The sequence below is a fragment of the Neoarius graeffei genome, chromosome 7, assembly GCF_027579695.1.
Source record: "Neoarius graeffei isolate fNeoGra1 chromosome 7, fNeoGra1.pri, whole genome shotgun sequence".
In the NCBI taxonomy this organism is placed as follows: domain Eukaryota; kingdom Metazoa; phylum Chordata; class Actinopteri; order Siluriformes; family Ariidae; genus Neoarius; species Neoarius graeffei.
Genome location: NC_083575.1, coordinates 66,922,869 through 66,938,883, shown reverse-complemented (window position 1 = coordinate 66,938,883; position 16,015 = coordinate 66,922,869). Strand labels below are relative to the sequence as shown.

At 40.3% G+C, this 16,015-nt stretch overlaps 1 protein-coding gene across 1 annotated transcript; it reads right to left on the bottom strand.

Moving 5' to 3' along the window:
* Positions 1-15,791, bottom strand: mtg1 (mitochondrial ribosome-associated GTPase 1). The gene is made up of 11 exons (XM_060924820.1): positions 15,515-15,791; positions 10,982-11,046; positions 9,544-9,648; positions 9,360-9,446; positions 9,193-9,249; positions 7,326-7,416; positions 7,156-7,217; positions 6,783-6,879; positions 1,942-2,023; positions 1,631-1,743; positions 1-1,516 (listed from the first exon to the last, which is right to left on the bottom strand). Exons 1-11 carry the CDS (start codon positions 15,615-15,617, stop codon positions 1,419-1,421), a joined length of 960 nt encoding a protein of 319 aa, XP_060780803.1. The 5' UTR covers positions 15,618-15,791; the 3' UTR covers positions 1-1,418.
* Positions 15,792-16,015: the final 224 nt, after the last annotated feature.

Here is a 16,015-nt window from a genome sequence, read left to right as displayed (position 1 = left end):
TATAAATGTTTTATTGTTTGCACACAGTATTTAATTTATATTACATCAGAGAAATATAAGAAACAACACCAAAGTATCTTAGTGCAGTCAAATTCATGCCATGTACACACGTAGCCGGGTATTTTTAAAACCGAACATTTCCCCCCCTCCGTTTATAAAAATGTTTTATCCACACCACCTCGTCTTCGAAAAAAATCCCTTCCACACATAACCGAACATCTGCGTTTTCAATCACATTCATAAGCATTCCAAACCTGTAGATGGCATTATTTCCCCAAATCCTACCCCCTAATCACATCGCCTGTGCTCTTGGAGCAGTAGTTGGGCTTCTAAAATTAAAGATGTAAATAGCACCTGCACAATAATTAACGCTTTCAAGGCACTACTCCGATCCATTACTCTTTAGCTAGCCGCACACTATGCCGATTTTCAGCGTACCGAGCCAACTGAAGTCGCGAGTCAGGCGTAAAGACTAGTTTTCGATGGTACCGACTAATCTCACAGCCGATTCGAAAAACTAATCGGGAGCCAGACTGATCGGCGAGAGTCGCTAGCAATAACCAATCATATCTTTCGCATATAACACGTGACATCATTAAACACAATTTCTAGCGCGAGAAATACGTGTTGGTAGCACCTAATGCAGGTATATACTGTAATTCCATAGACTGAAGCTTTATCCATAGACACAGTGGGCTGGAAAGCCACTCTGCTCAAGTTGTGTGGCTGAATTCCAAATCGCTTTAACTCCCCTATATAAGTGCACTATTTAAGGTTGGAAATAATAGCTCATGCAGCCTAGATAGTGCGCTACATATTCCATGTTGTGTCATTTGTAATTCAGCCTGTAGCATCTTCAAGTGTTGGATTTAACAGTAACTATATCCAATAGCCAATCACAAAGCTATTAAGTTGTCACGTGTCGCTTCAATCGCGACTGCACTCGTCAACAGTCGGGCGATATGTGCGTGCCCTGTCGGGAGTCGGCTCTGAAATGGGTCGGTTCGGTACCGCGTGGATCGCCGTAGTGTGCGGCTAGCTTAAGTCCATGCTTAATCTGGCTTCTGCAGTAAACAAAGGTCGCACGTTTGACGTCAGGGCAGATTTGTTGTCATTTTTTTATCGCAGATTGTGACATTCTAAAACGCAAACCTCCGGTTATCTCTGTCCACACGAAAAGGCATACACGGAGTTTTCAAAAATCTTCACTTTGCCCGGAGTTTTTTAAAATATTCGTTTTTGATGTGTTTTCATGTGGATGACAGGCCAAAACATAGAAAAATACCTTCGATTTAGCAGATACCCGGCTACGTGTGGACGGGGTCTTAGTCAATATATAAATACAGGATTATCACAGTTGCCATTACCATGAATATCATGAATCTCTCATCAGCATAAGCAACATGTTTCATGTTTTATCAGTCAAGCATGACTTTGCCCAGCTCTCCTTTACGGAAAGCTCTGATGAAGTCATACGCTGCAGCAGTGTAGTTCGGCATTCTGACAGTAATGTCGCCTACGGAATTAAAAGTAAGATAAATTTCTTGCAGGCTAACACAGCATTTCTGTTTTGTAAAATATTCTCAAATGGCATTGGATACTGAGTCAAGTAATGAGATCACTCACTCACCTACTCCTGTGATGGCTTTCACTCGCTGAGTCTTGCCTAACTTAACAGCGATACACTTCAGCACATGTTGAATATCATCAGATGGTGTGTCTAGATTATACCTCGCCACATAGCTGAGAAGACAATGTTAAATACAAGATTTCTTAATTAATATCACGTAACTATTATTTCTGAATATCTAATGTCTCTGCTCTTAAGGTAAATTACAATTTGTTTCAAAAACATTAACTTCGTGTTGTCAGTGCAGAAGAATAAGTTTTCAGGGGTGTGTCGCAAAGAAAGTACATGTCAAGCATCTATAGTTCACCTACCCAAACCGCTGGAGTCTGTTGAGTGAAAAAAGCAGATAATCAGCTATGATCTCTTCTCCAACCAAGTGGTCCAGTATGGTACCTGTTGGAAAACAAAACAAGAATTTCCTTACAAATTTACACCAGTTACTAACAATGTTATTGCTACGGACCCGTCACTAAACCAGTATGTGCTGAACAGGTACCCCAGATGGTCACATTTTTTGCTCCATCCACCACTCTATCTATCATGAGTTCTATTCACGGTCGGGTCATACCAAAGACCATCATAAAAATGGTACCTACTACCATCTGGCAAGGCACGCTGCAGTACAGATGTGAGTGGGGAGTTAAACTCTCGTGGTTACCAGAGGACTAGCCCCCCACTGTAACCCTAGCTATGTAATAGGTGAGACGCCAAAGGCTACGGAAACGGAGATCGGTGCCGCCCGATGCGCCACATGGTGCGGGAAGGACTTTGACTTTTTTTGACCACTCTATCTACTGAGAGTTGGTCTAGTGGTTAGCATGTCCATCTCTCGATCGGGAGATCACGAGTTCTACTCACGATCGGGTCATACCAAAGACCATCATAAAAATGGTACCTACTGCCATCTGGCAAGGCACGCTGCAATACAGATGCGAGCAGGGAAGTCAAACTCTCGCGGTTACCAGAGGACTAGCCCCCCCACTGTAACCCTAGCTGTATAGGCGAGAGGCTGAGGGCTATCAAAACGGAGATCAGCGCCACACCCATACATCTTAAAGAGTTGGTTAGTACTGGGACAGGAGACTGCCTGGGAAGACCAGATCCTAGTGTGAGAGTGACTTTGACCAGTCTATCTCACAATGGCCCTCATTTATAAATCGAACGTAGAAGTCATTGTCCAAAAGGGTTCATGTGTGATTCATGAAGCGTTCGTATCTTGCCAATCACAGTGCAAGAATGATCGGGCAATGATAAATGTAGTGGCTGAAAACCATAGTTATTTAAATATTCTTTGTCTAGAGGTCACGCCCCTACATCTTATGACATGGAGATGAGGTGTGTAATATGGCCAAGAAAAGAAACTTCTCTACTCTCGAAATAGAAGCTCTAATTCCACAGGTCCAACAGAACACATTATTTTTATTTGGCAGACTGAAAAGTGTCATCAAAGATAGTCAGAAAAATGCAGTATGAAAAGAAATCACTGCTGTGGTCAATAGCATTGCAATCAACAATCAAATTTCAGCTGATGTTTTAATATTCGTTTTATACATCCGTGATATGCATAACCTATATACTATACACAGAGTGCAGAATTATTAGGCAAGTTGTATTTTTGAGGATTAGTTTTATTATTGAACAACAACTATGTTCTCAATCAAACAAAAAGACTCATAAATATCAAAGCTGAATATGTATGGAAGTTAGAGTGGGTTGAGTGTTTTTAGTTTTGGCCATTTTAGGAGAATATGTATGTGTTCAGGTAACTTTCACTGTGCAGAATTATTAGGCAACTTAATAAAAACCAAATGTGTAGCCATTTCACTTATTTATTTTCACCAGGTACACTGATATGACAACTCCAGATTTGCAAATAAACATATCTGACATTCAAACACAAAACAAAAACAAATCAGTGACCAATATAGCCACCCTTCTTCATGAGGACACTCAAAAGCCTTCCATCCATAGATTCTGTCAATTTCTTTATCTGTTCACGACCAACATTGTGTGCAGCAGCAACCACGGCCTCCCAGACGCTGTTCAGAGAGGTGTACTGTTTTCCCTCTTTGTAGACCTCACGTTTTATAATGGACCACAGGTTCTCTATGGGGTTTAGGTCAGGTGAACAAGGGGGCCATGTCATTATTTTTTTCACCTTTCAGACCTTTACTGGCTAGTCACGCAGTGGAGTATTTGGACGCATGAGATGGAGCATTATCCTGCATGAAAATCATGTTCTTCTTGAAAGATGCTGACTTTTTCCTATACCACTGCTTGAAGGTTTCTTCCAGGAACTGGCAGTAGGTCTGGGAGTTGAGTTTGAGTCCATCCTCAACTCGAAAAGGTCCAACAAGCTCGTCTTTGATGATACCAGCCCATAGCAGTACTCCACCTCCACCTTGCTGGCATCCGAGTCGGAGTGGAGCTCTGTGCCCATTACTGATCCAGCCACAGGCCCATCCATCTGGCCCATCAAGAGTCACTCTCATCTCATCAGACCACAGCACCTTAGAAAAATCAGTCTTAAGATATTTCTTGGCCCAGTCTTGACGTTTTATCTTGTGTGCCTTACTCAGTGGTGGTCGTTTTTCAGCCTTCCTTACCTTGGCCATGTCCCTCAGTATTGCACACCTTGTACTCTGACACTCCAGGAATGTTGCAACTCTGGAATATGGCAGAACTGGATGCTAATGGCTGCTTGTTAGCTTCACGCTTGATTTTCCGCAGACCATGTGCAGTTATTTTGCGCCTTTTTTTTCCCCACACGCTTCTTTCGACCCTGTTGACTATTTGCAATGAAACGCTTGATTGTTCGGTGATCACGTTTCAACATCTTCGCAATTTCAAGAGTGCTGCATCCGTCTGCAAGACATCTCACAATTTTATACTTTTCAAAGTCTGTCAGATCTCTCTTCTGACCCATTTTGCCTGAGGAAAAGAGGTTGCCTAATAATTATGCACACCTGATATAGGGTGTTGATGTCATTAGACCACACCCCCTCTCATTACACAGATGCACAGCACCTGATATACTTAATTGGTAGTAGGCTTTCAAGCCTAAACAGCTTGGAGTGGGACAACATGCATTAAAAGGATGTTGTGGTCAAAATACTCACTTGCCTAATAATTCTGCACTCAGTGTATATAATAATAGTCTAATTTAATAACTTATATTGCAAATCTTTACATGTAGGTGAAAAAAAAAGAAAGAGAAAAAAAAAGGTCAAATCTCAAACTCGCCACCAAAAATTATACACAGTTGTGGAGTTTCTTTATTTCCTCATTTTAAACATGTTTCAGATCAATCACAGCCAGGCACCAGTGGTGTTCAGCCTGTATCTAGATAAACTGGCCTGGAGCCATCCCGCTGAGAGAGAGAGCTCCATCCCTGTGCTGGCACACAACCACCCTGGACGCCTTGGGAGACAAGAAAGATTGAATACTAGCCACTTGTCACTCTCCATTAAAAAAAAAAATCCCTGTGGTCCAGGAAAAACCCTCTCTTGTCTTACCGATGCATAGAGGTCTTCTAACAGAGCTAGACGTGCCATTACCAAGATTCGATGACTGGCAAAGCTCTTGTTTAAATAGATGACTAAATAAACATCTAACACATTGCTAATCAGTTAAACTACACAATGCTTTTGCTTGCTTAATTACCTCGCCTGCTATGGAGTAAGCGGGGCGAGGTAATATGCTTTCAGTCGGGTTTCTTTGCTTTTTTTGTTAACGATATTACGGGAAAACTGCTGGATCAATCTTCATGAAACTTTCAGGATAGATGGGCATTGGTCTCAAATAGAACCTCCAACATTCTGAGGGTCATCCGGTCAAGGTCAACAAAAAGGTTGAAATTGTTTTTATTGTGGATACTGCCTCATATAGAGGCGCTAGCCACTACGTCACCGTGCTGTAAGAATGTAAGAGTGCAACAATCACCCACTGTGCATGCACATGTTCCGATTCAGCATTCGAAATAAATGGACTAGACTAAAGAAATTGCTTTCAGACATGTTTATGCTTATCACAGAGGGAAAGTGTGTTCCACTGAGCTCTAGCGCTGGGCCATTTCTGGGAAATAAGAGTTTGGGTCATGGCAACAGCGTGTGTATGTCAGCCTCGGTTCAGAGGTTTCAGTTTCGAAAACTGTAAGAGGTAAGAGTAGAAATCATATAAAAGTACAGACACTTGGTATATTTTACTTCTGTGACTTTTAAATTATTTATTTTTGGATTACGCTTCATTTTTGTGGCTATTGCCTCAGAGTAAATATATACACACTATATTTACTGTATGGACATGGTATCAGAAAATAATTTTATTTATAAGCAGTAGCCACATGTACCCATAGGGTGCCCATTTTTTTCGCGATATCTTCCTTCATATTCATCATAAGTGCTAACGGGCGAGGTTTGTTTTGCCTGGCAACACTTGTTTTATTTGTAATTATGTTCACCAGTAGCCTAACAAGTAGGCTATCTCAAAATGAAAGAGAAATTAATCTTATGGCAAAAAAAACCCAAAAACAAAACACTTTTAATCCTTTAATTGCAAACAATTTGAAAATAACTATTTAGCCTTCGTTAGGGATATATGAAATGTATTCGATGCAGGCCTTAAAAAAATATCAATTTTTACCATATTCTGCATATTTTTAAGTGACGACTATGTGGCTGCTTATGTTTAGATGCCACTCAGAATATATGGTCCAATAACAATTCTTCACTCAGCCAGGTTAAAGATGTTGCTCTGTCCATCCTGACTCTTAAACTTCCGTACACAAGCTGAGACTTGACGTGAGATTTAATCGTAGCCTCCACCCATGTCCACATTGATAAATACCGAGCTTTGTGTGGAAATGACTGCATGTCCAGTTTTATGTTATATGTTCGTTTTGTAAACGAAGGCCATTATGTCTATATCCAGGAATCGAGAATACTGACTGATGTCCATTCTGAAGCCAGTCCCGATGCACATCTGTCTGAAACGATCCATATAAAAGTCTCCCTTGAGCATTTCCCTGAGTTTATCACTTTACAATAAACTGCACTGACTGTATACACAGTCAATATGACACCAGCTGAGAGACAGAGAGAAACAATGTAGACTGTTCCTAAGGACTGGACTGGGAATCATGACACAATCTTACCACATAAGGCGAGTTTCATCCCGGTCTCTACGCTCTCAATCTTCGGAGACAGCACTCCTGGTGTGTCAAGCAAATGTATTACGGGTCTTTCGCACACCTGAAAACACAAAACAGGATGTTCATGATCAGAGAAGGGCACCTAGTTCCAAGCAAGAGCTTGTTATGATGCAAATTCAGGCCACTGAAGGCCTGAAAGCATGGAATTTATAAGCCGTGACACACACCCATTAGAACCCACTCATCCTCACAGTCAGGAAATGTTCTTTTTTTAAATCATATAGAAACACAAACAGAAAAAGTGCAACTGAGAAGAATCTGGTCTCCTTTAAACCCTGGCTGGCTAAACCCCTCTGACAACTGTCAATCAAAATACCTGGATTTTTGTCAGGACAGCTTTGGTAATTCCAGGTTCACCTCCAACCCTTGAAGCTTTGCCTGTATTCAAAAAGGATATATCCATTTTATTCTTCAGTTTTAAAACAAATAACTCCTGAAAGCAGAGAATAAAAAGACAAGTGCAAATATCCAGTTTCCACAATTTACCTTTTTTCAGGTTTGTCCTTCTTAAAGCATTAATCAAAGAAGATTTCCCAACATTTGGCACGCCGATCACCATTAGGCAATAACTTCTGTTCTGTGCAATGATGGAAAAATAAGAAACTCATTTATTTACCAACATCCACACGAGTTCCTATTGGACAATTGAAAAATCAGCAAATACGGGCAAATAATAGCGAGGAATTAAACTGAAGAATGAATGCTTGAAGTAAGGAATAAAAGCGCATAGGATGTCCTGTAATAAGAAAATAATCAGAGACGGAGTGGTGTCATGCACCCCACGCAAAGTGAGGTTACTATTACCAGCCGAACGTTATTTAAAAAAAAAGAAAAAGAAAAAAAAGCTATTTCAGCACATCCTGGCATGTTTTATTCTGCACATACCACAGCAATTTGCCAAGAATTACTTTTTAAAATTAATTAAAATACAACACATTGTCCTTTATATTCCTTTATAGTTCTATTTAATGTTATGGAATATTTGCAAAACATATTACTTCCTGTTACTGCTAACACATCAGATATGATCCACTTTCCTTTGTTAAGTAACCACCTGTTTTAACCCATCGCTGTGTAGGATAATGTATTATAACAAGCACATTAATATAAACCTTGCAGCTGGAAATTTTGTCAGAGCTGCTGTTATATAAAATTAATCAATCAGTGCTTTCTGACCAATCAGAATCAAGAATTCAACAATGCTGTGATATAGATAATTTGAATTAGTATAAATATAGAGGCGATTATAGGAAATTGCATGCGCTGATTAGTCGAGAAATTCAGACTATCCCTGTGTCCGAAATTGCTCCCTACTCACTAAATAGGGCACTATATAGTGAGGACACCATTTTGTAGTGCTGTCCAAAACGATAGTGAGGATTATTACACCCTATATAGTGCACTCAAAGTATCCCACAACGCATCACGAAAAGTAGTGTACAACCGATGGTCACTAACCAAGCAATATATCCCATCATGCATTGCGGTGGCGCTGAAAGAAATCAAATTAAAAGTCTCAAATTTGATTTAATAAAAGGCAGCGGCAAAGAAGAAAGTATTCAGCCTTGATTTTTTTAAAAAAACTGAAAGATGCAGGTACTTTGCATTGATTAATGTGGAAAATACGCTTGGTATAATATGGATTTATCACAAAAATACATGCATGTATTTATTTTGAAAACCCACCAACCGACTGATCTGGCACGTTTTAATTGTGCGACAGTAATGATGTAAATACCAGCGTGACGGACTAGTGTCCGAAAGTGTTTTTACATTTTACCAATGAGCTCAATACATAGTCCTCTATATAATAATTCCTTATATAGGGAGTATTGAACGAGTGAGCGATTTCGGACACAGGGCCTTTCTCGATAATCACCTCGAGTGACTCGGCAAAATGGCGGCCAATCGCTTTGTCATTGTAAGTGAGGAAGAATTTCAAATTATATAAGCAAATGCTGTTCCTAAAAGCATTAAAGACGCTACGAAGTTTGTTCTAAAACTATTTAAGGGCAAGGTGGAATAGTGATTTACTTTATCCATTTCAAAACAAAGTATTTTATGTGAGTCGGCATGGATAAGCGACAAGTCTGCGCCGTGCTGTTATTACATTTGCATGCTGCTTTTGAAGTTTGAAATAAATTATTTTTAAATAATCATCTGTGTATTTATACTAAAACTATTATCCCCCTCAGGCTCAGTGAATATCGGTGAATAATAACCTCAACTTCGTCTCGGTCATTCTTCACTGATATTCACTTTGCCTTCGGTGAATAATTGTGAATTAATCAACACAGAACATATTTCTTTTATGAGGAAAAAAAAGAAAGAAAAAAAACTTAGCACTTCTCACCTCCTCTCTGTGGAAACGAGGTGCGTTCTCTATTAGGTCTGTTACAAGAGGAACTATCTACAACACAATGAGCAAATTTGCCATAAAATAAAGCATGCTTAATTCCATAAAGCATTGTGGTTTTATTGCAGTTTGTAAAATGTGACAATACTTGCTGTTCTGCTCACCTTTTTAATACTCTCATCTCTTTGCTTTAGACAGTCTGTGAACAAGACATTCTCAACTCCATCTCTCTCAAGCTGTTTCAGTATACTCTGAAGAAATAAAGATTACACATTCAAAATCATTTACATACGCTCTGTTGGGAGGACTATAAAGAGACGATAATTTACTTGATGCATGTTGTGATACCAATTTGTCTGACATGTCTGCCAGGTCCATCTTATTCAGGATGAGTAAATGTGGCCGGACATCAAGGCTCTCTTGAAACAAAGGATTTCTTCCAGAAAATGGGATGTTTGCCAGTTAAAGAAGCATTTATATGGCGTGCAATGAAGCCATCACACTCGGTCAATACTGAACTATATTATTTCAGTTCACAACAATCAGGGAACAAATCAAAGTTTTTAAAAAAAATTCAGATTAAAATGTATTCGTTAAGCCGTTTGCACCATTTACTCCATTTGTACTAGTTTCCATTTGCACCATTTCTGCTTATGTGGTTTTTGTATGCGTGTGACTACTTTAACTGTATTTTATAACTTGCAATGTTTCTGCATTTTTTTTTAATACTCGTTTTGTTTGTGTATTTATGTTTACACCGAGGGTCTGGGAGGAAAGATATTTCAATCCCATCTACGTCCTGTACACATGGCAGAATTGACAATGTTAACTTGACTTAAACCAAAATTGGGGGCGGCATGGTGGTGTATGGTTAGCACTGTCACCTCACAGCAAGAAGGTCCTGGGTTCAAGCCCAGCAGCTGACAAGGGCCGTTCTGTGTGGAGTTTGCATGTTCTTCCCGTGTCCGCATGGGCTTCCACCAGGTGCTCCGGTTTCCCCCACAGTCCAAAGACATGCAGGTTAGGCTAATTGGTGGCTCTAAATTGACCGTAGGTCAAATCAAATCAAATCAAATCAAGTTTATTTGTATTGCGCTTTTAACAATAAACATTGTCGCAAAGCAGCTTTACAGAATTTGAACGACTTAAAACATGAGCTAATTTTATCCCTAATCTATCCCCAATGAGCACGCCTGTGGCGACGGTGGCAAGGAAAAACTCCCTCAGACGACATGAGGAAGAAACCTCGAGAGGAACCAGACTCAAAAGGGAACCCATCCTCATTTGGGCAACAACAGACAGCCTGACTATAATATTAACAGTTTTAACAGGTATAACCCTCAACTGTCCTCATGGGGCCGTCCTTCACAGGAGCGGTGCGATAAAACTCCGACCAGACACAGGGCACCAGGATGGATCAAGCAGGTCCGAGGGGCAGAAGAGGCCAACATCTCAATCCCAGGATCAACATGTAACTCAGAGGGACAGATGGGGGGGGGGGGGGGGGGGGTGAACCGTAGGTGTGAATGTGTCAGCCCTGTGATGACCTGGCGACTTGTCCAAGGTGTACCCTGCTTCTCGCCCATACTCAGCTGGCATAGGCTCCAGCTTGCCTGCGACCCTGTAGAACAGGATAAGCGGCTACAGATAATGGCTGGATGGATAAACCAAAATCACCAATCAGTCCAAACCCGATTCACAGTTTTCAAGACTGGAACAAAATGAGAAAATCTGAATGGTATGTTAGAGTTATAGGCTGGAAAATTTGTACTCTTGAAAAGGATATTCTGGCATCATGGATTTCAATGATGCAGTCCACCTTCCTCAGGCTAGCTCTCATCTGCTTGAGTCCTAACAGATGACAAACAAGCCGATTACAAAAACAACAAACTTCAAGAATAAAAAAAAAAACACTAGTTATAGACATTATATAGCAGTAACTGGTAGTGTGTGCAATATGACGAAAATATCACATCACTATGCTTTTCTACATTTCTACAATACATGATGTGCATCACAATATACAGGTTTACCAACCAACCACCAGCAAAAACTATACTGTTGCATTAAAAATAGTAAGAGTAAATTACTTTATAATAGTAAATTAAAAAAATATTTTTATGAGTTTAAGAATGGCGGCACGGTGGTGTAGTGGTTAGCGCTGTCGCCTCACAGCAAGAAGGTCCTGGGTTCGAGCCCCGGGGCCGGCGAGGGCCTTTCTGTGTGGAGTTTGCATGTTCTCCCCGTGTCCGCGTGGGTTTCCTCCGGGTGCTCCGGTTTCCCCCACAGTCCAAAGACATGCAGGTTAGGTTAACTGGTGACTCTAAATTGACCGTAGGTGTGAATGTGAGTGTGAATGGTTGTCTGTGTCTATGTGTCAGCCCTGTGATGACCTGGCGACTTGTCCAGGGTGTACCCCGCCTTTCGCCTGTAGTCAGCTGGGATAGGCTCCAGCTTGCCTGCGACCCTGCAGAAGGATAAAGCGGCTAGAGATAATGATATGAGATGAGATGAGTTTAAGAATTTGATAACATCAGATGAGATGCTTCTAATCAAACTGATTATAACTTAATAGCAACTGCTATTTGAAGTAAATGTACAAAAAAAAATTACAAGATGCCTGCAATATTTCTGAAAAGTGCACGAGACCATCATTCAGCACAATATCGATATTACTCCAGATGACTGGATACAGAAATATAAATCACTGACTGTAGGCCATCCATTGCTGTGCACAGTTTATAGCTGTCCTGAGAAAGACCCATAATTAAATGCATTTATCAGTGTTTCCTTCCCCACTGATGGACAAAGATGATCTCCAGTCAGTTAATATACACTTACAGTGGTTAGTGAGTGATTGTACAATACTGTGCAAAAGTCTTAAGCACACTATTTTTTTCATACAAACTTTGTTATAGATTTCTATTTTATGACTGCTACATTATCGAGTCAGTACAAAAATATTTTAGAGTTCCAGCCGTTCATTTTCCAGCACAAAATTGATTCATTTTATTTAGTAAAATAATGTACAAAATACATAAAAAGAGTGTACATTAAGATACATAGATAACACAAGAAAGTGCATAACACTTATTTCCATTGTGGTCCAGCAAGAATCAAATGGCAAAATGGGGGGTAATTAGTAAATATATAATAAATATTATGTAAACAATAGTAGTATTAATAAATAAAATGATAAATTTGAACAAAGTTGTGCAGTAAATATAAGCACAAAATAAACCAACAAAATAAATTTATACAGTAGAAAAAACAAATAATATGACACAATAATTAAGGATTTTGTGACTGTTGATAAAGTTGATCAAATAAAAAACTTTTAAACCTATTTTTGAAAGCACCTTTAGACTCGATAGACTGAATGTGACTAGGTAACTAATTCCAGGCAATGGTACCGGTGTACTTAAACCATATACGCAGAGCCATGGCCTCACTTTTGTTTATAAATGCCTTGAGACATCAAGAATGACACAGGAATAGTTTTAAGTGTTAACAATAAATCTAATATTGTAATTTTAAGATTAAAATGATTCATGTAGGTAGCGGTCTGAGTGAATGACCTTGACATCCGCAACATCACAGCAGGAAGTCTATCGGTCTCATCGCTATTTCCGCTATACTAAAACACAGAGTTGACTGCAACTCCGATCCTCCATTTTGAGCTAATTTATCGCCATGCCACGTAGATGAGTTGCTGCACCTGCCAGCAACACAACAGAAGGTGGATTTATGTTGCATTCATGGCCCAAGAACGTTCAAACTGCCAAGATTTGGACGCGTTTTATGAGAAGTTCACGGGCACATTGGGCGCCTATGAAGTGGTCTCTCCTCTGCTCTGCACATTTTACTGAAGACTCGTATGAGACCTCTGATCTGTTGAGGAGCGTTGGCTATAAGCCCGTATTGAAAGAGGGTGCAGTACCAACAATTTCAGAAAACTATAAGAAAAGGAACGTATTTATTTTATTTATTAAAAAGGAAAATTCAGTTGCACCAGTTCTCCTGGAGTGTGACCCAAGGGTTGTTGGTAAAAGCCAGGGATTTTTTATTTACGGGATGTGACATATCACTCGGGCAGTGACCTCCCCACGGTTGTTGCTAAAACCGGTGACGTCCCGTCCCGGGTTTTAGTAATTGCCTGAGCCGAGCAGTAATGGCAGAGTACTCAGTATGGAGAAAATGGAGAATGAGTGGAGCAGCCGTATGATTTCTCTGCTGGATATTGCTGCCATCTCGCCCTTAAGCAAATGAACGGAGAACTGAACGAACAACTGAAAGTCAGATTGTTTTGAAACAATCAGCCACAAGATCGGCCTTCAAGAAGCGAGAACACAGACGGGTAAGCTCCGACCCTCATTTGGATACAAAACACGTTGTTTACCTGCATTTAGATTAATGCATGTAACTTGTATTATGCGTTTAAGTTACCGATATAAGATTATTTAATTTGCTTCAGAATGTGACTGTAGACCTGTGATGACCTGGCGACTTGTCCAGGGTGTACCCCGCCTTTCGCCCATAGTCAGCTGGGATAGGCTCCAGCTTGCCTGCGACCCTGTAGAACAGGATAAAGCGGCTAGAGATAATGAGATGAGATTGTCTCAGTTCATCTGATTATTTAATTAGCCTTTTACATTTTATCAGTGAAAATGCATGCATGTACATGTCTGCTGCATAAGTTATAACACCTACCCTGTTTTAATGAGAGTCAATCCACAATCAATGAAGTCAAATCAGTCTTAGTTGAGCAAGTCGGTAACGGTATTTCTTACTTTCACCATAAATTTTTATTTGTATGACTTTGGTCTATAGACCCTTTTCAGTCACGTGACCTTCGTAAACGCGACCGCCATTTTGGACATGTAGTGAACTTCGGCTCGAATCGGTTTGAATGCGAGGAAGGCGACAAACATAAAAGAAAAAGGAGCGAGATGCAGAAAACTGTATTTACTAGTTTACTGTAATTATGATCTGGCAGCTATTTACACCGGATCCAGTGTAAATAGCTGCCGGAGCCAACGTCTGAGCTTGCCGGAGTGCGCTCTGGCCGGCCGGCCGGCCGCGAGCTAGCGCGCTCCGGAACCTCGGACGTTGGCTCCGGCAGCTATTTACACTGGATCCGGTGTAAATAGCTGCCAGATCATAATTACAGTAAACTAGAATGGAATGTTAACAGCAATGTAATGCCTTTTCTGGCTAATTTTATTCGTCTTACCTCCAACAAAGTGGTCACTACACAAGCGTTGGTATGCTGCTATCCATCTTCTCCGTCGGTCAGCATCTACCGGGATCCGATAAAATGATAACCCTTGCCTTGTTTGTTGATGGTTACTACATCCAGGTGCACAACAATATAGTGGCATGATGGAAGTCTTGCTGAAAAACACTTTCTTTGCTGCCGTTCCTCAATGTTGGCTGTGGTAAACTACTGGTAGTACATGTCCAAAATGGCGGCCGCGTTTGTCGTGACGTCAAGTGAAAAGGGTCCATAGCTGTCAAAGGCCTTGGCCTTAAAACCGGTTACCGCAGTGACGTCACGCACTCAGGGCTGGCTGGATCAGCGGGGCAGCTCGAATGCCAACTTTGTGCTCGATTTTAACTCTCAAAAATATATAATTTTTTAATTCCCATTTACGCAGCATACAAAAGTCAAAGATGGAGATACCATCCACTCAGAAATTTATTTAAAAATAAAGGTTCTGCGTATCTGCTTTAAGTGAGGAATGCCTGAAAGACTTTACTGAGCAGAAAAAATTAAATGATGCAGAAAAAAAAGGTTTGTATCTGAGCAGCATGTTACACAAGACACCACTTTTCAGATTAAAAAAAAAGAAAACATAATGAAAGCTACTGAGTTTTGGTGCAAAATGAAGAAGTGAGTGTGACAGTCAAAGTGTCCAGAAGAACTGTGGCTGCTTCTGTAAGATGCTCAGTAAAACCTACAGCTCATTTCCGCATAAAACTGCACTCATTGTACCCGAGACTACTATTTTTTTAAGCAAAGGGTCGGCTCACACCAACTATTGACTTTGTTTCTTTTATTATGGCTTACTGATTACTGTTTATAGTATTTTTTTAAGTTGAAACATTTTATTTCATTATTTTAAGCCATTTTTGGTCAACAGCATTTCTTTACATGTGCCTAAGACTTTTGCACAGAACTGTGTCCAATACAGATGTAGATAATAATCACTGAGTGTGTACTGTGTTATGATACAGTGCCATTTCCTGATCATGTGTATAGTAACTGGAGAGGAAATTCACATGATGATAAACTTGTACATGAACTTTCCAAACAAACCTTTAGCCATATGTCCAGGGAACCAGTGTGCAATTTGTCTCTCTCCGAAATCAAACACAGTCCTGAACTGAGCAGCTGTGAGTAAAGCTGGAGAAATCCTCATTTCCAGTCGCTTATCGACTTATCAAAGATCCAATCATGTAATTGTATATATCCAGTGTATTGGTAATATGTGCTAAAACTGGCCGCATTAAATAAACACACTGATTAATAAGCTACAGATAATCAGACTGGTGAAGCAACATATAAACACACCACTCTGCTCTCTACTCGGGTGACTTTGTTCTTCTGCTGTTTATCTGACTTTAATGCTCGCTACCGCCACCTACCGTTTGTAGGTAGACTGGGATACTCTATCAGGGGTGGGCAATTATTTTTTCCATAGGGCCACATGAGAAACAGAAAATTTTGTGGAGGGCCGGACCATAAGGCTGAACTAAATTCTGCATAATCTCATCTCATCTCATTATCTCTAGCCGCTTTATCCTTCTACAGGGTCGC

Bases quoted from the DNA above. Each gene is read 5' to 3' on its own strand.
- mtg1 (XM_060924820.1), bottom strand. From the start codon at position 15,617: ATGAGGATTTCTCCAGCTTTACTCACAGCTGCTCAGTTCAGGACTGTG. The intron at 11,047-15,514 runs GTTTGTTTGGAA...GTCATCTGTTAG, and splicing joins CCCTGGACATATGGCTAAAG to GACTCAAGCAGATGAGAGCT. The intron at 6,880-7,155 runs GTATTTTGATTG...TTGTGTTTTCAG, and splicing joins CTGTCCTGACAAAAATCCAG to GTGTGCGAAAGACCCGTAAT.